The 26,660-nt window shown below is 59.5% G+C and overlaps 1 protein-coding gene across 2 annotated transcripts in view; it reads right to left on the bottom strand.

The window, feature by feature from the left end:
• The window catches only part of RASGRF1 (Ras protein specific guanine nucleotide releasing factor 1), a 93,089-nt gene that overhangs the window by 26,482 nt on the left and 39,947 nt on the right, over positions 1-26,660 (bottom strand). Inside the window, exons 6-16 of one of the 2 annotated variants that reach the window (XM_026000021.2) lie at positions 23,948-24,027; positions 22,405-22,598; positions 22,119-22,228; positions 19,296-19,414; positions 17,349-17,509; positions 14,369-14,432; positions 12,663-12,799; positions 10,602-10,684; positions 4,982-5,230; positions 4,266-4,322; positions 1,954-2,327 (exon numbers count right to left, since the gene is read on the bottom strand). In XM_026000021.2, the coding sequence (XP_025855806.1) occupies positions 1,954-2,327; positions 4,266-4,322; positions 4,982-5,230; positions 10,602-10,684; positions 12,663-12,799; positions 14,369-14,432; positions 17,349-17,509; positions 19,296-19,414; positions 22,119-22,228; positions 22,405-22,598; positions 23,948-24,027 (1,628 nt within the window). The remainder of the gene's footprint in view (positions 1-1,953; positions 2,328-4,265; positions 4,323-4,981; positions 5,231-10,601; positions 10,685-12,662; positions 12,800-14,368; positions 14,433-17,348; positions 17,510-19,295; positions 19,415-22,118; positions 22,229-22,404; positions 22,599-23,947; positions 24,028-26,660) is intronic. The other variant, XM_026000028.2, reaches the window with a different exon arrangement.

The raw sequence follows: 26,660 nt of genomic DNA, 5'->3' as shown, positions 1-26,660 counted from the left end.
CTCCCCAGGCTTCTCAGACCTAAAGGGGCACATCTGGGACCTCATCAGGACGCAGGTGCTGACTTGGGAGTCCAGGGGGTTGCACAGCCTTCATGTGCCCCCAGGGATACCCATGTGGCAGGTCATGGACCACACCCTGAGTAGTGAGGTGCTGTGCCCTGAGACCCCTCACTGTGTGTGTGCATGTGTGCATGTGAATGAGTGTGCCTGTGTGTACATGTTTGCGCAGTGTGCATGTGAGTGCGTGTGCATGTGTGCATGTGTATGGCCATGAATACAAGTGCACACATACATATGTGTGTGTACACATCTAAATATGAGTGCATGGGCATGTGTGTATGCATGTATACATGTGTGAATGCAAGTGCATGCGCACATGTGCAGTCTAAATAGGAGTGCATGTTCAAGCACGTGTGCATGTGAACACGTGTATATGTTGAGTGCATGTGCGCATGTGCGCATGTGCGTGCGTTTCATGTGTGTGCAAGTGCGTGAAGCATCTTCATTAGGGTGACCACCTGCGCCCCCTGCCTGGGAAGTCCTGCTTTGCCCCTGTGGTCTCATGCCTCTCTGGTCACTATAGAAAGAGTCCTGGTTTTGGCGATAACTTGCAGTCTGCCCAACCTTGGGAGACTCGTGGTTTATGCACTTTGGAAAAAAGGGACGAGTTATGTTAAAAGTGAGCTCTTGGTCCAAAGCTTTTAATCTATCTGATCCTCAGTTTCCTCAACTGGAAAGTGAGTGAAATTACACTGTTTTGAGATCCAGACACACCTTCTCTTCAGAAACGAATGTTTGCACACACACGTGCACACACAATTTGGTGCACAATTACACGGGTTTTCGGGCCCCTTGATCACTGGCCGAGAAGCCCTGCATGAGACCACATTTCAGGACCGTCTTGTATGAAATTTCAGAATGTGACAAGCGCGGATTCATGGTGGGGTTTAGGTCATATGGTTTACCCCGTCCTTTGTACCCGCAGGTTGGCATTTGGGGCTGTTCCCTTGGTGACAAACTTGGGTGCGCACATCACCTGTTTATTGTATGTGTCATGGTGAAATGTCACTAGGGGACATGGGTCACTGGGTTTCCTACCCAGCCATTCCTGTTGGCGGCGCTCCCTGCCTCCCCTCCCCTTGATGCACAGAGGAGAAATCCTGACCGACCTCAATGTCATTCCAAAGGCCTCTCCCTCAGGGCCTGGGGTGTGTGCTTCTGTGTGCACGTGTGCGTGCATGCATTCACACACATGCATGCACACTGCACCTGGGGTGCCCAGGATGTGTCCTGAGCTGAACTAAGAGAATGGACCGACCATCCAAAGAGACGCCCTCTGGAACAGTCAGGAGCACGGAGAGTAAGGAGTTTGCAGCCTGTCCCTCCTGGTCTCTGCGCTGTCCCCACACCGAACGCCGGCTGTCCTGATCACACCATGCTCTACCCTGCTCTGGTCCTGCCTGCTTCACTGTGCTCCCTTCCTTCTGGTGAAAATCTAGATTTCCTGGGACCCCAGAAAGCCTACTCTAACTCTGCAGTGTCCCCAGCCCACCTCTGGTGCCCCTCGAACATCCCTTGAACACAGTACATCAGACATCTCCACATTCATGCGTGGCCGTGTTGCTTGGCCGCATTGTGAATCCCAGCGTGAAGAAGCTAGGTCTGGTGGCCTCTTCTCTCCCGGGCCTGCCAGGGGCCAGGTCAAGGACCCACCCCACAGACAGACAGACCCGGGAGATGCACGACAAAGTGGCATTGTTAGGCACCTGACCACAGAATCGCTCATCAGATGCCCTGGGGGTCCCTGCAGGCTGGGCTTGCACGTGTGTGGCCACCTCCTGCCCAGACTCTGCCTGCCACCACCATCTGCTGGGATCCCCAAGCCCTCCTGCCCTGGGGCAGCCTGGCGGGGCCTGGGGCCAAGGGGATGGCTTGGCCCGCACGTCCACTCACTCTGCTTGCTGAGAGCCACGGGCTCTTCGGGCTTCTCAGTGGCCGTTTCACCTTCGTCTGGAATCTTGTTGGCAAAGCTGCTGGATACGAAGAGCTTGCTGGTGTCCAGCGTGGCCTTGCTGAAAGGGGACACGGCTGAGTACAGGCTGGTGTAGCCGTTGGAGCTGCAGCTGAGGGCGGCCAGGTCCAGGGCCTTGCCGCCCGTGATGATGGGGATGTTCAGCGACAGCTTCCGCCGGCGGCTGGGGGACGACGTCTTGGTGATGGACAGGGGTGGCGGCGAGGAGAACTTGCGTGTAGCGCGCGGGGACTTGGGAGGGTCACCATACAGAAGCTTGTTGTTCTGGCCGCTGGCGAATAAGAGCTCTAGTGATCTGTGGGGTGGGCAGAGGCAGAGACCAAGGGTCAGCGTGGGCCTGGCTGCCCTCCCAGGCCAGGGGGCTTTCTGTGTCCGCTGGGGCTCCGGGGGCGGCAGGACATAGGGGGCCACCTTGTGACTGATGCCCACCCAGCACCGCTCGCCTGGATGCACTCCTTGAACAGCCGCCTGGGAGAAGCTGCAATTGCAGAAACAGACCCCAGGGCGTGATTCGTGGAAACAGAAGCTGTGAGCAGACAGGTGCTACTGGGTGGGGGGCACAGCCTCACCGCTGGGAGCGGAACCACTAATTTGAATTGAGGAGCCTGACCCCCTCGGCCTCGGGCCTTCGCTCAGCTCGGATCTGGCCTCTGCCAGGTCAGGATGACTTTGTCCTGATTCCCTGCTGAATTCTGCATCGTGCAAGCCCTTCTGTGGATATGCTGCACCCTGAGTTGGAAACTTCCCAATATTGCTTTTGGGGGACACTTCATTGGGAAACATCCCTGGTGTTTTGCTAGGATTGCAAGGGTTGCAGGGAAAACACTTCCTTTGCCCACTCTGGCTGGTTGTGTCCTTGACACCCTAGGAATCGAGGCCAGTTTCAAGTGCCACTCTTGGGACACCTGGCATCTGGGCCAATCCTCTGAGCAGGTGCGTTTGAGTGGACACAGGGCCAAGGGGCAGTGTGATGACATGGTGTGGCCACAGGTCTGCATGTGCAAGTAAGTGTCCCATCTTGTGGTCTGGGCAGGGGCATGGCCATCCAGGGCACGCTGAGCCTATGGACGCCCCACCTCGACCTCACACAGGTCCTGAGGGTGCTTATGGGTGGGGAGGCTGAGGCTCAGAGACAGGACACTGCCCGGCTCCAAACCCCAAGTCCTCTGCCCGTCACCAGGGTGCTCGACCAGACTCAGGGCAAGGCTGGGGCTGGGGTGGAAGGCAGGGTCTCCCAGCAATCCTGGTTGTGCCCCTACCTCCTCACACCGGGGCCCACAGGGCCAGGCTGGAGGCGGCTGACACGCATGTGATAATACACTCAGACATGTGGACCGGGTCTGTGTTCTGCAGAGGACAGGCCTTCTCTGGGCCCCTGGGAATAGTCTCCTTCTCCACGTGTGAACCCAGCCTAGATGGGGGTCTGTCCAGCTCTCTCGGGGCCCCTGGGAAGCTGGCTGCCGAGGTTTCAGAGGGTCAGAGGAGAGAGACAGCCCTGCCCTGCCCTGGTGAGGCCAGAGCAGGTAGGCAGTGAGTGCTGGAGTGGCCAGGCTGAGGAAGTGGGGACACGGGGGTGCACTCGGGCAGGTGGCTGCTCAGGCAGCAGAGGTGTCGGGGGGGAGAGGGTTCTTAGAGCCACCAGGCCTTGTGGCCCCTCCTCACATCTTGGGCTCTCATTTGGAACCAGTGTGGCTACCCAGTGGCCGCGGGGAGCCAGTAGGACATCTGCTCTGCTCCCGTAGCCCTAGCGCTGAGGCTCCTGCCCTGTCTCACCCCAGGGTGAGGGGCATTCGGTGGCGGCTCTGAGGCTTGGTTGGGGTGGGCCGGCCTGTCCACCGCAGAGGTCTGAGCAGAAAAGGAACACCCCTGCTGGTCCCTCCCACTTCCTGACAAGTCCTCCCTGGAGCTGTGAGGTCCCTCGGGTCCCGGGCCCCGAACTTGGCAGACCACAGGGCAGCTCTCGGGATTTGGCCTCGCTGTGCTGATGACAATCCACAGCAGCCTTCCCTGTGCATCTCAGCTGCACTGCAGGCACGCCTGGGTCACACCTGGGGTCACTCCCCGCCATGCCTCTCCGTACTGCCCCCACTGGGGTAACTACCAGGTGAAGCGGGGTAAGGGCTGGGCTAAGAGGCTGGTGCCCAGCGGTGGGACTGGTGGCTGGCCCGTCTGCAAAGCCCTACTGACTCTGCCACTCTAGGCTGGCTCCTGGGCTGACCCTTCGGGTTCTCACCTGGCAGGGGCCCAGGGCTCACGGTGACCCACCGGGCCCCTCGAGGCTTGGCCAGAGCTGGGGGTGGGCAGTTGAACAGCGGTTGGAGCAGGGCAGCGAGGAGCGCAGGAGGAAAAGCAGAGTGAGGGCCAGTGCCACCCTGCCCGCTGTCCGGGCTCACACACGGGGCTGCACGTGTACTGGATGACCCAGGGCCCTGGCTCCTGCCCCCACTCACCCCGGACGTCCAGGGCCCCTGGGGCGGGTCTCCAGCCTCTGTGGGTGCTGGCTGGCTGTGCCAGACCCTGTGGGCTGAACAGGGTGCCCTTTCTCTCTGGAGCAGGGTGGGGTCCCAGCAGGGAAGGGCCAAGGGTCTTTGCCTCTCTGTGTCCTTCTGTCCACCCTCCCACCCTCCCGTTATTTCTCCCTCACCCCTGCTTTCTGAACCGGGAAGGTGGGGAAGTGCTGCCCTCTGGGGACAACTGAGAGAGGTGAGGGCAGGGAGGGCAGGGCGGTGTTCCCTGGAAACTCCATCCCCCCTGAGGGCCTGCAGGCAGAGATGCCTGGGCCAGTCCACCCTCTCTACCCTTGCAGAGGGGCTGCCTGGTTCCTGGGGTGCCCCACGCCACCCCCCCAACTCAGGTCACAGGCTCTGCAAGCCCCTGCACGCCAAGCTCGCTCCTCTCCCAGCCTGGAAGGTCGGGAGGTGCCCGTCGGGAGGAGGCGGCACTGCCCACCTGGCGGGGATGGCGCTGATGGGCTTCCTGTAGATGGTGATGAGCTTGTCCAGGACCACGACGGCCGTGGTGAAGACGCGGTACGAGTGCAGGAACGTGTTGAGGAAGTCGATGCTCAGGAAGCGCAGGTCCGTGAGCCGTTCCAGCAGCCGCCCCACGCTGGCGTACCGGATCTGCAGCACTTTGCACGAGTTCATGGTCTTGCTGAAGCGAATGTCTACGTCATCGCAGTACAAGGAGGCGTCGGATCTGCGGAGGGAGGGACGGCCACGGGGAGGTGGGGTCTGAACTCGCGAGCCACGGCTGCCTCCTGCCCGGTCCCAGTCTCCCCAGTGCGCAGCCGCCAAGGTCAGGTGGCTGGACGGGCGGGCGGCCGACTACGGGGACGAGGACAGCCTGGGGGAACGACACTGAGCAAGAATGGGACGCTGGTTCTAGGTCCCACATACCCGACACAGAACTCCTAAAAATTCTGGACAAAACGTAATGAATTTACAAATAATGTCGCTAAGACAGGATTACAGGGAAATCTGGCCACAGATGTTCACAGCTCTGCGATTCGTCATTGCCCCAAAGCAGAGGCGACCCTGGGGTCCACCTGCTGGTGAGAGAACAGCCGGCGGGGGGAGGTCTGTCCACACGTGGAGGGTTGCGCAGCTGTGACAGGGCACCGAGTGTGGGGAAGGGCTCCAGCACGGTGGGTCTTGAGAACATGCCAAGCGAGGGAATCCAGAAACCGTCTGCGTAGCATAGGACTTCATTTATACTAAATGTCCCAACAGCCAAGTCTCCAGACACAGAAAGTAGGCAGCTGACTGCCCGGGAATGAGGAGCTGACCGCTAACACGCACGGGGATTTGGGATGATGCAATCAGGCAGTGGTGATGTTCGCGCAGCATGGTGATGCACAAAGTCCACCGAGCCTCACACATTAAAAAACTGAGTTTTATATTACACAAATTATGTCTCAGCAAAAACTGAGTAGGTACAAAGAAGCTCCAAGGGAAATCCTTGGGGCCAAACAGGAAGAGAATTTGGAAAACCAGTTGCTGCTTGACACGTCTCTGGGCATCAGCTGCTGGTGGACATGGAGTGTCTGGGGTTTCCACGGGGAAGGACAAGGCCTTGGGGCCTTGGGGAGGGGGCGTTGGAGTGAGGCCTCCATAGAAGGTGGAGGCCCGGGTGGTGGCCTCAGAAGGTCTACCTGGGAGAGGGAGATGGAGCCCAGGCTCTGGGTGTGGGGGGTAGGGGAAGAGGACGGAACACAGAGCACACTTGGGTGCACTGTCTGCTCTTTCCATGGCTTCGAGGTACAGGCGCACACAGGCTGTGGTCTAGGAGCCCCTGACAGTGTGAGGGGAGGGCCCAGGCTATGGCAACCCCAGGGCACAGCTCATCCACGCCCTGCAACATATTCTCTGATAAATCCCCCTGGAAAATGAGCTCACAAACCACAATCAAGAGCCACACAAGGAATCACACATGAATTGCTGTGTTCTGGCCTCAAGAGCCTGATAATCCTCCTACTTTCTCTGACCAGGAATGCCTCCCACCCTCAGCACCCCCACGGCTAGAGAGCCACTCCGATGAGGCCAGCTTGCCATGTCCCTGGTTAGGACCCTCCAGCCCTGAGTGGCTCACCTTGCCAGCCTCTGCAGGGCAGGTCATGCTCCCCTGACCTCCCCCTGGCTGCCTACTGAAGAATTAGGGTCTGTCTTCAGCCAGTGCTGATGGTTGGACCTCAGGTACTTGACTAAGGTGAGACCCTTGGAGTTCGGCAGGTTTCCCAGACTGGACCTTCCAGAGCCCTGCCCCCCTGGCCACAGTGATTTCTGCATGGTGTGGGAGTCCAGACGGAGCAACCTGACTCTTTTGGGACCTTCCACATTGATCTGGGGGCAGCACGTCTAGGACAGGTGACTGACCAGGTCCCAGGGATCTAAGGACCTGACCAAAGGGCTGCACTGCTACATGCCTCTCCGAGGTGGGGGAGCTTGAGGTCGGGGGCATCTCCAGGTGCAGTGGGAACCAGCAGCCCTGACAGTGGTCCCACACAAAGTGCCCTGGGCGCTGGCCATGGGAGGGGGTGGGTGGGTGGGTGCGGTGCTCTGTCCCTCTCACTGCGTGGCTCCATCCTGACTTGAGCAGCTGTGGTTTTGCCCTTTAGGACATCATGAATCCCTGAATCACGGTTTCCGTTTTGGCGTGGCTGCCGAGCAGCCTGGAGTTCAGTGTGGCGCTGACCCCAGCAGGGGCCACAGCAAACGTGCTTACCCCCACCTCCCGGGGTTTCGATTTCTATCTCTTCTCTCTGTTGTGTTTGCCCTTCATCCCGACACACCGGCAGTGGTACTTTATTGGGCAGCTCTCACATACGGGCACTAGGCTGCCTTAAGCCTCTTTTGTGTCCTGGGACACGATCAGAAGGAATAAGCAAATAAATAAACGATGTTACTGAAAAGATAAGCTTGGAAATCTTATCAAAATGAGCTTTCAGGGGGAAAAGCATGTAAAGATAGACGAATTCGGCTCATAATGGCTGTCATGGCAGCAACAGGTGCAGTGTCTGTGGTCTAGTTGGAAGAACCAGAGCTTGGGGTCAGAACACACGGTTTCAACTGACACCTGTCACCGTCATGTCCCACGTGTCTGAGACACACTGCTAATTCTCCTGGCCTCCCCTTCCTGATCTGTAACATGGACACAGTAAGGTCTGCCTCATAGGCTTCCGCAGGTATTTAATAAAGTGAGCGACCTCTGGGACCTAGAGCAGACTGCGGTGCTCTGTTTGTGTGGGTAGTAAATGGTGTCTCCTGGGGGGTCACCTGTCCAGGGGTGCAGATGCTGCCCTTTCAGGGCCTTCTCTGGACACAGCCCTGGGGTTTGAGACATTCATGGGAAAGCAAACCACCTTTATCGAGTGCCTTCCATGAGCAGGGCAGCAGGGATTCCTTCTCAGGGTGAGAAAAGTCTGGAAAAGCCACAGAGCAGTTTGGATGGACCTTCCTGAACCCCTTCCAGGGAAATGTTGCTGCATGACTCAGACGCTTTAGAGAATTTGGCTTTGTGTTTCTTCCAGGACTCAGGAAAACACACAATGATCTGAGATCACAAAGATTTACTGGGAGCCAACTACAAGACTGGCATCAGAGGAGCCAGCAGCCTAGGCGCTTTGGAGTCAGTGGTGTGATGCCCTGACAGCACCTGAGAAACCGTCCCAGCTCCAGCAACGACAGCAGCAGCTAAGCCCACGAGGGACGAGGTAGCTGTGCACAGAGGGACCTGGCAAGGCGCCAGGAGCCTCCAGAGGAAGGAGAGATGTGGGCGCCAGAATGAAAGAAAAGCAGGAGAATGAATGAGCAGGAGACGTGTCTGCAGGCGGGGAGCACTCCAGTCGCAGTGTCCAGGCTGTCCCAGGAACACTGACATCTCCCATGCCAGACCCCTGTGTGTCCAGCCCAGGCCCGGCAGCCTAATGGCGACTGCGGACACGCTCTGGCAGCTGTTTGCTTTGAGCACCTTCTCTTTGGGCTCCTCCTGTGTCTAGACACAGCCTGGTCCCCTGTCTCCTCTGCTCCAAGCAGGCCGTCATCGTCGGCAGTCACAGGGCCTCTGTCCCACTGTGCAAACCTGTCCTGGACTTCAGGTCCCATCTGCAACCCAGGAGAGTGTGCTGAGAGGGCATGAGCTCCGATGATTCCCACACAGCCTGGCCTACAAGAGGGTTGTAGTCCACGAGCAGCATCCGCCACGAGTTCCGGGTCCTGGGCCAGACATTTGTCGGCCCTGCAAAAAGTGGTCTTCAGTCCTGCACGACCCTGGTGCTTTCTGACTGGAGGCTCAGCCCTGCTTCTCTCTTCACACTTGTCCACTTCTGGACGAGAGGTCCAAGCACATCCCATCTCCAGGAGAGTCCTTGGGTCCTTGAGGCCACACACTGGGGCCCTCAGCTCTGTGCATGGCGCCAGACCCTTCTCTTGTCCGTGTCTACCAGCGTCCACACTCCAGAGCACCTGGACTCCCTGCGTCAGGGAGGCAGCAGGGGACTTCGTGCCTCCTTGTACTGCAAACCCCAAATCAGGACAGTCCTGACTCTGTCTGACATGGGGACTGTGCCTGGAACTCAGAAGCTGGTGGGCACAGAGCAGGGGGTGACCCCTTGTCACTGGCCATCCAGCCAGGCCCTTGGTCCCCACTCACTCCCCATCAGAGGGGTGACTTGGGGCATAATCTACAGCCTCACGGGAGGAGGACGCTGCATATGGCCTGAGCCGTGACCCCGCCCCCTGGGGGCAGTGGGTCCTAGGCGGTCACTTTGGTTTGGATACTCCCTTTACTCTGTCACTGTCAGAGTTTAAAACTCGCTATTTTTCCTTCACAGGTGATGCCTTGCTCACTTTTGTACCTTGATGATACGTCCTCAGCAGAAAATGAGAGTGGGCACCTACCATGTGCTTCCCCGTAATTCCACATGTGATTTTAATTTGCTCGTTAAAACAAATACCCCTATGCCTCTCTGCACCCGAGAAAGACGGGGTGCCAGCTGCTGCCCTGGGGCCATGAGAATTCAGCCAGGTTCTTGCACCTGCGGCCTGGGCTCAAGCCGGCAGGGTCTGCTCAGGATGCACCCTTCCCGGAATGGGTCATCTGAGGCATCGCCCTCAACCACAAAAACGACGCCAGCTCTTTGTATAGAAAACAAAACCCACAAATGCAACCTCCACCTACCCCCAAATGGGAGAACAAACCCAGGAGACTGGAAGAGAGCATCACCCTCTCCCACTTACAGGTGAGAGCGGGAGCGGGGGACCAGCTCTTCCTTCCAAACCTGCCAGCCCCGGCCGGACCCAGCACATTCACAGGGCAGAACGACACCTCGCCATCACATCCAGAAGCTTCAGAGAGCTTGTGTGCATGACCCTGTCTAGGCCTCTCCGGACCTGTCCTCACCGAGGCGCCAGGTGGGCACCTTCACATACCCGCTGAACGATGCACCTGCTGCTCCCTGGGGCACCCCTTGAAGCATCAGAGCAGCAGGTCACTCAGGTGTCTTTGGCTACATGGCCTGGTGAGATGTGGGCCCCGGCACAGTTCACGCAGCATCAGCAGGTTCCGAGGTCAGAGGTTCGGACAGAGGCCAGAGAGCCAGCCGGCTGCCCCTGCCCCTGCCCGGGTGCAGGGTTGGGGCAGGAAGGACGGTGGAGGGCGGTGGAGAGCAGGAAGGAGGGTGGGAGGATGGGGAGCAGGAAGGCAGAGCAGCCTGGAGCTCCGGCCGCATGCTCAGTGGACCGGTCCCCGCGGTCGTTCAGACACGGTGGACCTAGAGCCTGTGTATTTGAAGTGTTCTCATTTTGTAATCAGGAAAAACAAATAGTTATGAAAATAAATGCATAAAGCTTCACTCCTGTTATTGTTTAAACAGCTGACCACAAAAATCCACGTTTTAAAACAATAAACACTAAGCCGGAGCCCTCATTCAAATAGATGTTAACTTAAACCAGTGGACAGACACCCCCAAGCCCCAGAGACGTGGCCCGGTGCCTTGGAAGCCGTTGCTGTCGCTGTGGCCGTGGGGCCGTGTCTGGACGGCGGCCAAGCCTGTGGGCATCAGCGCACTTACTTGATCATCTGTGGCACAGTGACCTTGGAGTTCTCCTCAAAGGCGTTCATCATGAGCCCATTGCACCGGATGTTATCCACACACTGGAAGCAGAGGGGGGCCCCAGGTCAGAGCCTGGGTCAGAGCCCTGGCTGCCATCCTGCCACCCCGGGGCTGCAGTAGCCATTTGAGGGAGCGGCTTGCAGCCCACCTGATGAGGGATCCTCATGCTGGCAAGGGCAGGGTGGCCGCAGCTTCCTTCACATGCACCGAAGCCACCTCCTGCCTCAGTGACCTTTTGGGGACTCACCTGACCTCCCTGAGCCTCACGTCCCTAACTCAGAAGTGGGGATAACAGGCCCTACTTGGCTGGGTCACTGGCAAAGGGAGGCACTGACCTGGCCACCCTGTTGTTGACCTCTGGGGTCTGGGTGAAGGGCAAGGTCAGGTCCTCCGGGGTCACAGGGTGGCTTTCCTAGAGGCTGACCTAGCAGGGCCCCCATGCCCCCGCGCACATTCCCACACACTAGAGCCTCCATTCAGCCCACGGCTACGTGATAAGGCCGCAAACCCCACCCGGGAGGACATGCCTGTGTTTATTCAGCCTCTGAAAGCTCAAACTCCACGTTCCACTTCGAATAAGAAGGACCCACCCAAACGAAAGGATACGTCCTATGGTGGGGGGCTCTCCTTTCCCCTAGCCCCCTCACCCCGCCCCCACCCCAAGCCTTTATATCTTTGCTGCAGGAGGGCTGCTTCTGGGCATGAGGGCAGGGGCGCACCTGAGTCTCCTGGTTTTGAGGATGCACATGCTGGGGCAGCGCATCATCACCAGAATGTGGCCGGGGAGGCCCAGTCGTCTGCTGGGGACCAGTGTCCCATCAAGCCTAGGCCCCTGGTTCTTCGGGGTGGGGGTGGGGGTCTGTCAGAGGAATGTTCTGGTTCCTTGTGTTCCCAGCCCGGCATCTCCAACCCACAGCTCTGGGGCTATCTCCAGCTCTGGTCCTACCAGCAGCCGCGGATGCAGGGTGCCTGGCTCTGGCCTGGGCTCCCCCGAGGCGTCAGAGGGCCCTGGGGAAGGTCGGGTGCTGGGCGGTGGCGGGGGGGGGGGGGGGCTGGACGCCCATGGGCATCAGCACTGTCCCCTAGTTTCTGCTCTTCCAGCTTTTTCTGGGGCACGCAGGGAGCTCTGAGGACATAAGTCAGAATGAGCAGACGCCTGCTACATGGGACCCTGACCTGCCCCCAGCATTTCGAGATGGGCACTAGGCTGGAGGGCTGGGGGGGGGTGGGCACTTGGGGCAGCCCAGGAATGGGGCATCAAAATCTGGGGGGGGTCCACCGTTAGAGAGAGTGGGGGGAAGGCCCAGCTTCATGGTCAGCTGCTCCCCAGCACGCTCAGCCACGCTGCAGAGGGCAGGCCTCAGAGGAGCTCCTCTGCTGTGGGGACAGCAGGGCCGTGCTAACCCGGGGAAAGGCCTGTCCTGAAGCCTGGGGCCACAGACAGGCTGTTCCAGACTCACATCTCTGCCCTGGTCCTGGGTGCCCTCTGCCCTCTGGGTCTGCTCCGGGGTCCCTGGGAAATCTGCCCTTTCCGGTGAGCTGCTCCCAGTGGGGTGCAGGACCTCAGCGCTCGTGCAGGTGAAGTTGCAGGTAACCCTCCTCTCTGTGTAGCTGACACTAGGCCTTGTGGGGCCCTTCCTCTCTCTCCAGCTCTGATATCCAGCACCCTGGAGTTGTGGTGCTCAGACTTTTCTGTGCATGCCTGTGGCCTGGGGCAGGTGCTAAAAGACAGATTCCAGGTACCAGAGATTCAAATCTGGGAAGTCTGCAGTGGGCTCAGGGAAGCTCAAGAATCTGGAGTTTAAAAAATCACTATAGGGCATGACCCAGGTGCCAGGGATTCCCTGCCCACGCTCTGCCAACGGGAGGGGACCTGGGCCTCAGCCGTGGCTGTCACTGGACCCAGAGGACACTTGCGTCTTTTCCATTAGAGCCTTTTCTGTTAGAGCTGCCCCCGCGTCCCAAATCAGCTCAGGCACGAAGAGACCATGGGCTTCCAGGAGCAGGCGCCTTGCTCACCTGGCTGATGTCACTGGTCCATGCTGCCTTCTCCTGTCTGGACGAGGCCACGAGGATGACCGTGAAAGGCGGGGAGTCTTTGGGCTCCACCCCGATCTTAAAATCCAAGTGGTCTATGTCTTGGCTGGATCCTTTGGCTTCCAGTCGCAAAACACGGAGTTAGCAGAATAAGTGGGGACATTTTAACGATGACCTTCCTGTCCTACCCGCTGGCGAGGGCCCTGCAGCTGCCGGGTACCAGGCCACATGCTGCCTATAGAACTTTCTCTCCCCCTATGGCGATGGACCCCCACTCCAGAGATGGGCAGACTTGGGGCGAGGCGCGGCTGACGGCACGCGGGGCCATCCAGCAGCAGAGCCAGTGTTACCTGGCGGGCAGTGGAAGTCCCCACGGAGGACGTCCTGGGGTTAGGGCAGCAGTGGCGAAGCCAGGACTGGAACTGGCCTCACTGCCAGGCCCTCCCGCCACCCCCCAGGCGATACTGGGGCCAGAAGGGGAACTTCGGATCTTCAATTTTTATGAGCAGGACTGGACATTTAGCTCAATTTAGAGCTCCCCAGAGCCAAAGTGTGTTCTGGGCATTTTTATTCTTGCTTTCAACCGAAAAACTTGCTTGAACTCTGGGAGGCTGTTTATTTGGACAGACCAAGATCACAATTTATGGATGCTGTTTGGGATGCCCCTGTTACCCAGGGTACAGAGAGCGGGGCTGAATGAGGAAGGGCCCTGCTCTGTTGTCACGGGCCATGTGACCTTGGGCGGCTGCCTTTCCTGCCCCCACTGCCGACGTCCTCCATGAGTAGACAGGATGTCTCTGGGGCCCCCACGCCTTCCAGCTCTGACACTTGAGGGTTAGGGTTCCCTGCTGGGCCCAGGACCACCTGTTCTGTGTGGTGGCTCAGGGATGGGACAGTGCCAACCTCTGTGAGGAGTGGGGTGCCTGGTGTGAGCGTGTTGAGTGAGGAACATGGGGGCCAGCCCTCTACCGCCTATGGCCCTGGAGCACTCCTGGTGGATCACTTCACATGTTTATCCTGCCCTTGGGGGCTCCCTGGGGAAGTGTGTGTGGACAGGGCCCCATGTCCCCCATGAGCTCCCAGATGGAGCCCTAGCCCCGCTCTGAGGCACCTGTCTGGGGAGTCCTGTTGGGGTTCCCCCCAGGGGAGGGCTGAAGGGACATAAGGCCCAGCTTCAGCCCAATCAAGCAACAGTGGTGACCCCACCACTAACCTAAGACAACGATCCCATCCCCTGCCCAGTGGCACCCGGGGAGGGGGTCCCATGCAACATCCACTCCAGCTCACCATCCTGCCTCCCCACTGAGGCCCCTCAGGCTGGGGCAGCCCCCCTGCTCCCCTCAGCTGGTGTCACCTGTGTCCCCACACCTCCTGCTCTGTGGCTCTGTGGCTCTTCCCTGACCCAGGGGAGCCACCACGTGGGGCACCCATGGCCACGTGAATGAGGGGCGCTTGCTGAGGTGCTGTGACCCCAAACCTAACAGCACCAACGCGTCCAGGGCCCCGAGGAGCATGGTTGGAGGTGGGACAGGGAGGAGGCTCCCACCTGCCAGCTGGGCCCACTGGGTCTAGGACAGGAACTGCTCACTGCAGCTCAGCACCCTCCCATCCCCACAGGCTGGGCCAGGATGAGTGAGGGCGCATAGGGATCTGTGGCATGCAGGGGTGCGTGTGGCTGGCACACTTACCGTCTTCCTCTGTGCTCTCTGGCTCCTCCAGCAAGGTGCAGTCGATGAGGGAGATGACCCCGTTCTGAAAGACAGCAGGGGCCGCCTTGGGTCACTGGGGGCTGTGTGGGGAAGAGCCCGGCGCATCTGGGTGGGACGCAGACTTGCAAGTGTGAGAGCGCGTGTGCACGTGTGTGCGTGTTCCATGAGGGTGTTCTGGTCATCCTCACGTAAGAGGCCCCGTGGAGGGCATCAGGTGGGACTGTCTCACACGGGCATTTCCCGAATGAGGGTTGGGGGCCCCTAAGCCTGCAAAGTCTGAGCCCCGAGTCTGGGGTGAAGCTTTCTGTTACCAGTAGGGACACAGGCCAGTTGACTGGTCACATTGCAGGTCCTGTTCTGATTTTATAGGTAAGGAGATGAGACCTGCATGAGGGATCTTGCCCGAGGTCCCCAAGCCACTTGGGGTTGGGGTCGGGGAGAGCCTTGAGGCCTGACCTTGCTGAGGTCACCTCCTGGCTGCTGGTTATTCGGGACACTGGGAACGTGCCTCCCATCTGTGAGTATGAGAGGCCCTGATGTTGTGATCAGGGACCGTAGCCGCAACCCTGGTGGGTGGAAGACGTGGAAACCCTCTTTCTAAAGGTGGGTGGGGTCCGTGATCCGCCCTCTTGAGCACGTGCTGCAGCTCCTGTGGGCTGTCTGGGGGTCCCTCAGACCATGTGTTCGGGGAAGCCGACCATCACGTGGGGAGGCCACCCCGGGAAGGCTGATGCAGCCCCTGGGCCTGGAGGCAACCCTGTGAGGCCCTGACCAGACTGCCTCGCTCAGAATGTGTGAGGCTGTGAGTGCGGCAAGCCAGTCTGTCTGTGGGTAACTCGTCACACGGCACCGCTCTGTAGCATGGTAACTGAGGACAACAGAGACCCAGCTGCGGTGTTTGCTGGGCAGGCTGCCCCCCGGGGGGGGGGGGGTCAGGAGGCCTGGAGAGGGCAGCCAGGCACCTCGAATCCTGGGTTCTGCTTCTTGCCTTGCTCCTCAGTGGCCTTCGGTGAGCCCCGGGCTTGACAATCTGCAAAGCCCTGGACAGCTCTGGGTCTCTTCCTTCCAGAAGATCTTACGGTAGTTTTAAATCTCTTGGATGTGCAGGGTGACCCTTTCAGGGGGACTCAGGGTGCTGGGAAGCAGTCTGACTTGCAGCCTGTGGTTTCAGGGCACAGACCACTGCGCCAGATGGCTGGCCTGGGTCCCAATCCCCGCTTCGCCAAGGCTGGCCTCTAGACGTCTGCAAGATGGGGCGGTACCGGCATCTGCTTCAGCGGGCCACCGAGGAGGCAGGAGGTCGGCACACATGCACAGGGACAGTGCCTGGCCTGCAGCAATCATTGTGCAAGCACAAAAGAATCAAGAGCGACGCTGACCTGCACCAGCTGAGCTCGTTCTGCGTCCCAGGCACAGGGCACGTGCTTTGTACTTGCTCCCTGAATCCTCACAGCAACCCCTTGGAGCAGGTGTTGTCACTCCTGTGGTGCAGGTGGGTAAACTGAGGCTGGGCGGGCGCCTGCTAGTTCTTTACACTAAGGGACTGTAGAAGCTCAAACAACCCCACCCCAGATGAAATAAGATAAAACAAACATAAAAACAGGTGCTTTCAGACTCAGTCTGCAGCTCTACCTGCCCCACTGACCGAGGGACGTCCCTCCCACCCAGACAGACAGCCTCACAGCAGAAACCTGGAGCTGGCAAGTGAGGAAAGCTCTCCCTGATGCGTCGTAACTCGGTCGACACTGGAGTATTCACTGTAAGGTAATTTCCGCTCGGGCAGCCCACGGGCTAATTCATCAACAGGATCGCACGAGCGGTATGTTCCCTGAAGCCAGCACGTGGTTTCGTAGCAGCTCGCAGGAGGTTTGGGGCCGGGCATCCAGGGCCTGGAAGATGCTCTGGCCTCTTGTGGCCCCTTCTTGGCAGCAGCATGTCCAGATGCCAGGTCCGCCGACAAGCCTCCAGGGGAAACTGAGCTCACAGGCGCACGGGCTTCACCTCGACGGAGCGGGTACCTGCCGCCAGCTGCCGTGTCCACAGAGCCCCTGGTGAGGATGGTACCCCCTGTACTGCAGACGAGGTCCGGAGGTCAGAGCCTGAGCTCGGAGCTGAGCTGGGGAGCAGTAGAGTCTGCCCGGGGTGCAGCCTTACCGCTCGTGGTGCTAGAGCATGAGGACGGGAAGGCGGTCCTCCAGGGGAGGAAGAAGTGGACTGCATGAGCCAAGGCCCTGCGGTCTGCGAAGGAGCAGGTGTCGATTCCCCCTCACTTTTTTCCTTTTTGACCATTTACTTGTCAGGGAGAAGTTGGAGTGCAGCTCCCTCTCCTCCCCAATGATGGAGTTGAGTTTTCTGCATTTGGGGAAATCGCAGAGCTCAGCACATCCAGGTAAGCCTGGGCAAACCACCTTTGTGATCACGGTCAGTGTTTCCCTTCTCTTTCAGGAGGGACAAGCTGGCTGAGCGTATGGGGTCTCCTGTAGGGCTCCGAGGTCCTGAGGTTGCCCTGTGTGCAAGCACCTCCCTGGCCTGCAAGTGGGGCCTGGCCGTGCCCATGCTCTTGTGCTGGTGCCGCGGTGCCTGAGGAGGCCCTGGGAGGGACGTCTGAGCGTCTCCAGGGACAGGCTCTGGTGCTGCTCTGGCTGCAGCCTGTCCCTCGCACACAGGAGCACCTCTCAGGTTCCTTGCTAGGGCGCCAGCTGTTGGGGCTCCTGACGCTCACCCCCCATTCCCCTGATCCCTCCAGCAGAAAACCCGGCCTCGGCCCCTCATCCAACTCACCAGCAGCACCCCTGCACGGGTGTGCACTCACGTGTCTCTGACTCCCTTGCCCCTGGTCTGGGCCCCAGGTCAGGGTGGTACCTGCTGGGAGCCCCCTGTGAGCTCAACCCTGCAGCCATCCCTGCAGCCCCCTGTGGCCTCCCCGCCCCGGCAAACCTCCCACAGCCCTGCACCCTACCTTGGTCAGGTGGAGTTTCCCACCAGAGCCTCTGGTGCAGATAATCAGGTGCTTGGAGAACAGGAAGCACTGCCGCTCACCCTCTTTCTTTAGGGATAGAGACCCCAGGCGTCCCCTGGTGATCTTGCCCTTCTCAGACATGGGCACCTGGATGAGCGAGCCTGTGGGTGGGGGACAGACCCTGAGCCCCTCTCCGGGAGCCATGCTCACCCCTGGCCAGCTCTGCGGCTGACGGGGTCCCCACGAGGGGATTGGGTTGTGCCGGTTCCTGGCAGCAGGTATGCGCCCTGGATGATGCTCCCTCCACCCCAGGTCAGCAGGTGGTGGAGGCAGGAGGAGCAGGGATCCCTCAGGGCTCCCCAGTACCCCCGCCCCCCTGGCCAGGGCCCCGGCAAGCAGAGGAGCCCTCCAGGTCCGGGCTTGTGTGGAGAGAATGCAGATTGGTCGGCACCATGCACTGCCCCGGGGACCGGGCTGCTGCAGCCGAGGAGGTGTGGCACCCTGGCTGCAGAGCCCAGAGACAGCCCCATCCCAGACGCTGTGCACTGGGGACAGGCAGTGTCTCAGGAAGAACAGGTGCCGTGGATGAAGTCACCTGCTGCCCCCGCTCTGGCGCCCACCCCCGACACGCACACACCACATGCCTCCTTTCCCACTGACTCAGGCACCTGTGCCCTCTTGTGCCGGCTCCCCCTCGGCCGTCCCAGCTCCCACTCATTACTCCGGCTCCTGCATGCCGCTCCTTGGCGGGAAAGAAAGCCTTTCCTTCCCACCCCGTGAACTCGTACTTGTCCTTCCCTCCCAGGAAGCCCTCCCTGACTCCCTGCCCCGCTCTGGGCTGCCGCTCTGCCTCTTGCCCACATTTATCGCTGCCTGGAACCCTGCTCACGACCCCCTGCCCCGCGTCTGTCTGCTCACGACCCCCTGTACCCCATGTCCATCTGCTCACTCCCCTGCCCCCTGCACAGCAGCCTCTGCAGGGTGGGGCGGGTCTACCCTCTGGGTGTCCCTGGTGCCCAGCATGGGCACGGCCTGAACGAGGCGGGCACCCGTGTTGCCAGTGGGACTACCAAGTGAAAAAGGGCTTTCCGGACCCCTGGCTGGTTCCAGGTCGAGCAGGGCCCACGGGAGGGGAGGACACACTTTGCTTGGGCAATGGAGCAGATTTCTGTTCTGTGGGGATGCTGCATGTGCCAGAAGGGGTAGTTCTTTGGGTAATTCCATCCTGGGCCCCATGCAGCTCCGGTAAGCAGGGCGAGCCTGGGGAAGGGCACGGGTGCCATGCGGGGGCTCAGAGCAAAACTCCAGGCAAGGCCACGTGCAGAGCCAGCTTCCCAGGCTGGAGGACGTGCTGCAAGCTTTCCTTCTGGTCAGAGTCCCGGGGCTGGACAGGAGGACCTCTGGGGTGTGCATGCAAAGCTGTTTCCCGCAGGTTGTGGGCTCTGGATGGGGCCACTGTCAGGTGCACAGAAGATCCAGCATCCCGTGGGGACAGCCAGCCTCTCCTCAGCCCTCGTGGGGCCGTGCCTCCCAGATGGGGCTTGGAGGCACGTGGGGGCTAGGAGGCACGTGGGGGCCAAGAGCCACTCTGAATGCGGCTGTCCCCAAGAGGCCAAGGATGATGAGCAGAGGACAGAAGGACCAGAGTCACACTGCCACCCCCACCCTGGGGCTAGAGATGCTTGTGATTTGGGGCCTGGTCCTCGGCTCCCTACCCTCGCTCCAGAAAGCACACGTCAGCATTTCTTAGGACGTACGACAGACACGCTGGGCCATTGGGGAAGAAGGAAGACGTGGAGACCAACGTGCCTGCACCTGTGTGCGTGGACGCGACACCCACAGCCCTCCAGCAGCCCTGGGTCACTCTACAGACGCACCACCCGGAGGTGTCCCAGGGCTGCCTGCCCCTGCTGCGGGGCCTCCTGGGACCAGGCAGGCAGGGCATACCTTGTCTCACGAAAGTCTGGCTGGTGTCCAGCAGGATCTCGCAGCCTTCAATGATCATGCGCTCGATGGCGAGGTTTTTCCGGATGTTCTCTGTCTCGCTCACTTCGTCATGCATTATCCTGCAAGGACGGGAAATAAGTCAGGGGCAGGAGGAGGGAATGTCAGGCCTCTGGCCAGACCCAGAAGGAAAGCTAGGCTCCTAGGATTCTTGGAGCCTGCAGTCAAGCATTTATGGAGTACCCACTGTGTGCTGGACACTTTGTAGACTTGATCTCATTTTCCAATTCGGGAAATCCAAGGAGGCAGGTGTTCTTATTTCAGGGAGAAGGAAATGGAGATTAACAGGAAACAGGTCTGTCTAAAAAGTCTGAGTCACGTGCAATGGAATGGCAATGGGAGGAACAAGGGAGCTCTGCAAAACATCCTTTGTTCATTACTCTGTCCCTTACTGCACTACTGGCCTTATGTCCATCCATACAACAAAACAAGTTCATCCCTGCCTCAGGGCCTTTGCACATGCTGTTTCTTCTCTGTGAATGCTCTTTATTATGATTTTTTCCTTAACGCTGTTTGGGTTCTGGAATGACTGAGTTTTGGAGTGCTGGCCATCCAGCTGGCTCAGGGCAGGGCTGACTTGGGTTTATGTCCACAGGCAACAGCATGGGTGAGAGGGAAGCAGGACACCAAGCCACTAACCAGACTACAGACAACTGTCCTGTTCTGACTGCCGCCACACCCCTCAACGCCAGCAGGTGGCGCTATCTACCCGCTCTTAAATAACCGCGTGGCGGGGAAAGAGGCTCCTAGGTTTCTGCGGATGGGGAGGTGATGAGTACTGTGGGAGGGAGTCTGGAAGAAGCGCCCGCTGCTCCCTGGCCAAGGGTGCAAGGAGGGCTGGCGGTCCTTGCGAGGACGTCACCTGGTTCAAACTCCGACAATCAGCACAAGGCTGAGCGCTATGGGACACCTCCAGCTCTTCGTTCCCCCCACCTATGGGGTTTTGGGGTGAGGACGGGAGATAACGGATTTCACGTGCGGGCCTGATGTCTGGCACACGGCGGGTGACAGGGTGAAGGACAGTGATCAGGGTGTTGCGACTGTATTTTTATTTGTTGTTTCTTCTATTGGACAGGGACTTGGGGATGGGGCCCGGGCGCCCCCAGGGACGCTGTCCTGGGATCCCAAGTGCAGCCCATCTCTGGGGGGCACATGAGACCCCGAGCCGCCTGCTGGCCTGTGCTAGCTCCTTGGGGAGGGAGCATTTTTGGAAGCAGCCCCAGGGTGGGGTGGGGTTAGTGAAAACAAGGGGGTGACTCCAAGGCAGTGAACCCAGTTTGCCGCGAGATATGGGGACAGCAGCCCCGGGCTGGGGTCACTGTCAGCTGGTGCACCCAATTTTCAGGGTTCCGCAGGTTGGGGTCAGGGTCAGAAGGGCAGTGGGGCAGGCCCAGAGGCGGGGGTTTGCGAGCACAGTGGGGGCAGGGGTGGGGGGGGGCGTCTCCTTGGGCCCTGGGCAGGGAGCTAGGAGGGGCCAGTATCAAGGACTCAGGAGAGCTGCCTCCTGTGTGGCTGGGGCCCTGGGGAATGGGACTCGGGGTCTCAGGCCTGACACCTGGTCCCAGGTGTGCCCCCTGCAGCCCTGTGTGCCCCAGGACAGGGTGCTCCATGGGGGCCCTGAGGCCTCTGATGGGGGACGAGTGTGCAGACTGTGGCTTTGGGATTCAAAGGGACATGGGGTGCCCACAGAGGTTGTGTGATCTGTAATCACGCCCCCCTCACACCCCTCCCTGTCTGGGTGCAGCTGGTCCTCCCCCTGCCCTGACCTGCCGCCCCTTAATGGCCTGGGGCGGCCTCTTCCGGTGTGAGTGGCCCCAGGGCCCGGGCAGGGCTGTGGGTGGTGGGGCTCCCTGGCCTGCGGGCTGACCCTCCTTCCCGATTCTGCAGCCTGTCTCTGGGCACAGGGCGCCCCCTCACATCTGACCCCCACACTGTGGAGCCCCCGAGGGCCTCGCTCCCCTGACCTCCAGACACTGCTCCTGTCCCGCCATCTCTGCCACAGCGTCTGTCTCCCCAGCACGCAACAGGAAGGACTCCCCTCCAAACCGCCCCTCTGGCAGCTTCCTGCCCCTCCTGGCGGCTCAGCGAGGGCCCTCCATCTAGCCGGCTGGGGACTCCTGCTAATTCCCCCTTCAACACGCCGCTGGAGTCTGAGCCTCCCCCTCACCCCCACAGCCACCGTCCTCCACCGGCCACCATCATCTCCTGCCAGGAGTGTCGCCAGGGCACCCAGGTGTCTGGCCTGAGACCTGACCCCTGTCCCTGGGCCCTTCACCCCGGCCCCTCGGCAGCCCCGCTGGCAGGGGGAGGGCTCCCTGGGCTTCGGAGACTGGAGGCCACAGCCTGTGTCCCCAGCGATGGCACGGCTGCTGATCAGAGTCTTCCACACGTGTGTGAGGCCACGGGGCTGACAGGTTCACACCCGAAGACAGACAGAATGGGCCTGTGAGTGTCCTCTGCACCCGTGCCTGAGACATGCCACCTGTGCCACCCTGCCCGGAGCCACCCTGCCCGGAGCCACACAGGTCTGGCCCGGGGGCTCTGTCTGCTTCCTGCTGCTGGCGGCTGAGCCCCTGCCTCCGAACCCTCACCCAAGCCCCTGCTTCTAAGCTGGGGCTGAAGCTCCCACTGCGCTTCCTCACTGGGCCCCGGGGCGGGGGAGGCTCCTCGCTTGGCCTGGGGGGGTCCCTTTTCGGCCCCGGGGTGGGGGTGGGGGGTCCCTCCTCACTCGGCACCCCAGGGGTGGCGCCCGGAAGCCAGGCTCACCTGGACAGCTCCTCCAGTTTGGACTTGGCATAGTCCAGGCTGTTGCGCTCCACGTGCTCGTGAGGGGTGTGCGCCAGGAGCTCATGCAGCGTCAGGATGTACCTGGGGATCTGTGGGAGGCCGGGGGGCAGGGACAGAGGGATAGAGGGAGGGGGGCAGGCAGAGAATGGCTCTCAGCGGGGCGGACCCCCAGGGCAGGATGGAGGAAGGAACAGGCTGCCCTCTACCTCGTGCCCTCCACACTGCACCCCACCTCCCCGCAGCAGCCCGGGGGCGCTGGTGCCACCTGAAACATGGGGTAGGTGAGGAAGGTCTCCAGGGTCCGCTCCTCGCAGTCGGGCTTGGCCTCATAGTGCTTCAGCAGCTTGTCGAAGTCCCGGTTCTGCTTGCAGTGCGCCAGGATCTGCAGGCTGTACTGGTGGTTGCGGACGAACTCCTGGTAGATGTTGAGCATCGGCAGCAGGATGTCGAACAGGTCAGCTGCGAGGACGGCGCGTTAAGGGGGGCCGGTGCCCCCAGCCCCACTCAGGAGGCCAGGGCCAGCCCCAATCCCCACCCAGGGAGCCCCGTGGTGGTGGCAGGATGTCTCTGGCACCCCAGCCCTGTCCAGGGCCAGATGGAGGGGCCCCAGCAGAATCACATTTGTAGATATGGGGTCCATCTACTCTCACCCCTGTGTCTCTGAGGGCCCCCGAGAGCAGGTGCAGAGGGTGCTCTGGTGGCCCCCACCGCTCTAGGACGAGGGCACTTCCTGTGGGCTCCCAGCTGGGTTCTCTCTGCCAAGACCTGCTCTCAGCAGGCAACAGGCAGAGGGAGGCTGCCGGGCACAAGTCGCACCCCACTCCGTGCCCCGCCCAGGTGGGGGTGGAAAGGCCTGCCCCCAGCCTCCATCTGTGACACCTGTGAAGGGTCGGCCCAACCAACATTCGACGGGTGAGATGGACCCACAGACACCGTGATTTACAAACCCTGTTATGTTAGAAAAACACGTGCTTTGGTGACAGACTGGGAGCGGGGGCTCCTGGGGAGGGCTTCCCATTGTGGGGCGAACAGTGCTCGCCTGTGCTACGCCTGGGAGGGCAGCCCCATCCTGCCAGGGGTGCTCATATTCTGACCTTGGGGAATGTGTGTGGGGGTCTCTGACTTGAGAAAAACAGAAGGAAGTGCCAACCCGCTCAGAGGCCTCCAAGGCCTGAGGGCAGAGCAGCCCTTTGTCCAGGAACTCTACTTCTGGAAACCTATCCCAAGGAAATGCTCCGTAAAAAGAAAACATCACACACAGAAATCATTTCTAGTAACAAAAAAGCAGAAATAATTCTGATGAGCCAGTGGCGGGCAGTAGAGCATTACGCAGCCGTCAACAAGCACACTTTCAGGATAAGAAAAACACTTGTGCTATAAAGTTAAAAAAAAATTAAAATAAATAAAAAACCAACAACCCACAGCAAGATTCAAAATCTAAATTTGGTATGTTTGCAATTATGTAAAACGGGGAGGGGGGGAACCCAAGATCTATGCAGAGAAAAAAACTGGAAGAAAACACACAGAGATGTTTATCGCAGTTATCTCTGGAGGGAGGACTATGAATGATATTTTTAAACCTTTTCTCATTTTCTGGATTCTCAGATTTTCTCAAATGGGTACGTCGATATTATTTTTAAAAGGGAAAAGTAGATAGGTAACTAAGAATACGTGGCTTCCTCCGAGAAATACAGTTTCTGCGAACCAGTGCTTCCTGTGCTCCCCGGGGAGGGATTCCGGGCGCTGGAGTGGGCCTTCCCCCACGCTCTGCAGGGCGGCCCGCAGCCCCGCCACGGCTGGCTACTCACCCAGGACCAGGGTGGGCCAGCTGGAGATGCGGGCCTTCAGGCCTTGGTAGAAGATCTGGTGCAGGAACATGATGGTCTCGCTGCGGGGAGAGCACAGGGTGAGTGGCACCCCAGTGGGGGCGGTTTCAGCCCCTCCAGGGCACCCCGAGTAGCGGTGCCCGACAGGACGCCAAGCAGCGAGTCCGTCCTCCACGGAGCCCGGTGAAGGCCCACCAGCACTGGGCTGTATCGCTCGGGACCCAGGTCCGGACGAGCACGCAGGACCCCCGTTAAGAAGCGGTGGAGGATTTCCAGATCGCCCCAAGCAGGGTTCCCCCCAGGTGGGGCCTGCCGGCCTCCCTGCGCCCCCTGAGGTCTCGCCATCTGGGACCCCAGACGAGCCCAGGGCTCCGGAGGATACCAAGGAAAGGCCAGGGTGCTGTGTGTGCAGGGCTGCGGCTGCAGACCTGGTCTCTGCCTACGCCCCTCCCCCGGCTCTGTGGCCTTGGGCAAAATGCCTAACATCTCTGAACCTCGGGTCTTTCTGCACAAAATAGGCAGGTGAAATGAGGTAACTCCTGGAAACGTCGGGAGTGCTAGTGCCTGGTGCGTGGCGGGCACTCAGTCAACGCGAGCTCACCGCCACCCTTTCCGGGAAAAGTTAGGGAAGCAAAAGACCCCATGTGCCTTCCATGCCGGCGTTGTCACCACCTGGAGTGCAGGGGAATGTGCTGTGCCCTGGCAGCCACGCTGGCCTTGGCTTCCCGCCGCACCCCCTTCCCGCCCACTGCTCCCCAGGCAGCTGGCCCGGAACAGCCCCAGTCTGCTGTCACAGCTTGTCCTGAGGACACAGGACTGCTTGTCTCCGCAGGGGACAGGCTCCTGCCTCCTTTTGCAGCCCCTCCCTGCCTCCCTGAGGCCATGCGTCACCCTGATCCTACCACCCTGGGGGCTGGAGGTCTCCCCGGGGTGCCTGGGGCTGGCCCTGACCCGGGTAGGGGAGTCCAGAGGACGTCCAGGTCGTGTGCCTGATTCTGGGACAGGAAAAGTGAGGCCCCGAGAGGAAGGGTCGGCGCAGCCTGAGCCCCTGACCTGGCTTCCCCCTCCCTGGAAGGTTCTCTGTTCCTGGGGGTGTGTGTGCTCCCCGCCCCAGCTGTCCTCTTTTCCAGCATCATGTGCCTAAGGGCATCCCCCACCCCCACCAGAGTCTTACTCCCTCTGCACCACAGGCGGTGGGGATGGGAGGTGCCGGGGCGCAGGCCTGTGGGGAGCAGAGCAGGGGGTACCCCGAGATCCTGGGGGGTGAGGGAGATGGACAGACAACACCTGCAGGCTGGGGGGCAAAGCCTGAACTCAGTTACACTGGCAGATGTGCAGGACGGAAGGAGAACCGGCAGGGGGAATGTTCATATCATCCACAGACACGAAATCTTCAAAGCGATGTCCCCGCACTGTGGAGACTCACTGTCCCCTCCTTGATGTCCCACCAGAATAGTCCCCCCACCGTGGTCACTGATCCCTGACCAGGGCCCCCCCAGGTGTGGACTCACACTGACTCCCGACCAGAATCCCCCCAATGGCTGAAGTCATTTTGAGTTAGGCAGCTGTCCCCTATAGAGTGACTCAGGGCTGGGCTGTATCTCTGTGGCCTCAGAGTGACTCGGACAGGGCTGGGCTGTGTCTCTGTGGCCTCTGAACTAGTCTGCTGTGTGGACAAACATGTATTAATCCCAAGAACTTTCGTCGGCCCCATGTTCAAAAAGTTAGAGACTGACTCAAGGGTGAGTGAGAATGCACAAGTGGCAGAATGTTTGGTCTGAGATGGGGACACTGAGGATCAGGGTACTTTCTGGGGTTCCTGAGGGAGCCAGAAGGCTCCGGACTACCCCGAGCACTGCCCAGCACCACTCAGGGGAGCCATTTCCACGCACTGCCAGCCGCCCACTGCTCAGGATGCATTGGGGAGAAATGCACCTTCTTAAATTCCAACATTGCACGGGCCACTGTAGCAGCATGTTAGGGACATCATAAGCTAGGACTATAAAAATACAGTTGACGAAGCCTTCATTTTTAAGGCATTTTAAGGAGAGAATTTCACTTATAATGTAGAAAATACCATTGTTATCCATCTCACAAGAGAATAAAATGATCTCATTTTGATTTGATATGCTTTGAAAAAAAACCATTGTTATGTTCCTTAAATGTTTTTCCTATGCACTGGCCACCTGAATTCCTTCTCTGGGAATTCCCTAGCTACGTCCAATTATTATTCTGTCTCTTCTTAATTTTAAATAACCCCACATATGTAGCACATAACCTAACATACACCCTGTAGACACTTTTGCTCAGTGGTCTGCCTGCTAATGGTGTGTTTGATGTTTTAATTCATCATTTTTTGGAAGTTTGTCCATCTTGCCACCCCCTTGCCTTGTGAGGCATAATATTTCTTTCTGTCTTCTGTTTCTGAGTGTGCATGGGTTGTGCACACACTCACCTGTTTAATTTTCCTGCTTCACGCTTACATAAAATACTCAACTGCAGTTCACGCTGGTGTGAGATGCACGTAAGGGGTATAAGCACAATCCTCCCCAGTTAGGGTAGCTGATTGCCCGATTCCATCTAACAATGCGCCAGCTGTTTCCACTGCTCTTCTACGCTGCTGCTTATCGTTTCCACTTCTTACACGCTCTTAGGTCTGTTTCTAGACTTTCTAGCTCTTAGGTCTGTTTCTAGA

This window comes from Vulpes vulpes, chromosome 14, assembly GCF_048418805.1.
Source record: "Vulpes vulpes isolate BD-2025 chromosome 14, VulVul3, whole genome shotgun sequence".
Classification (NCBI taxonomy): domain Eukaryota; kingdom Metazoa; phylum Chordata; class Mammalia; order Carnivora; family Canidae; genus Vulpes; species Vulpes vulpes.
The sequence above is the reverse complement of the archived record's forward strand: the minus strand, read 5'-3'. Positions and strand labels throughout refer to the sequence as shown.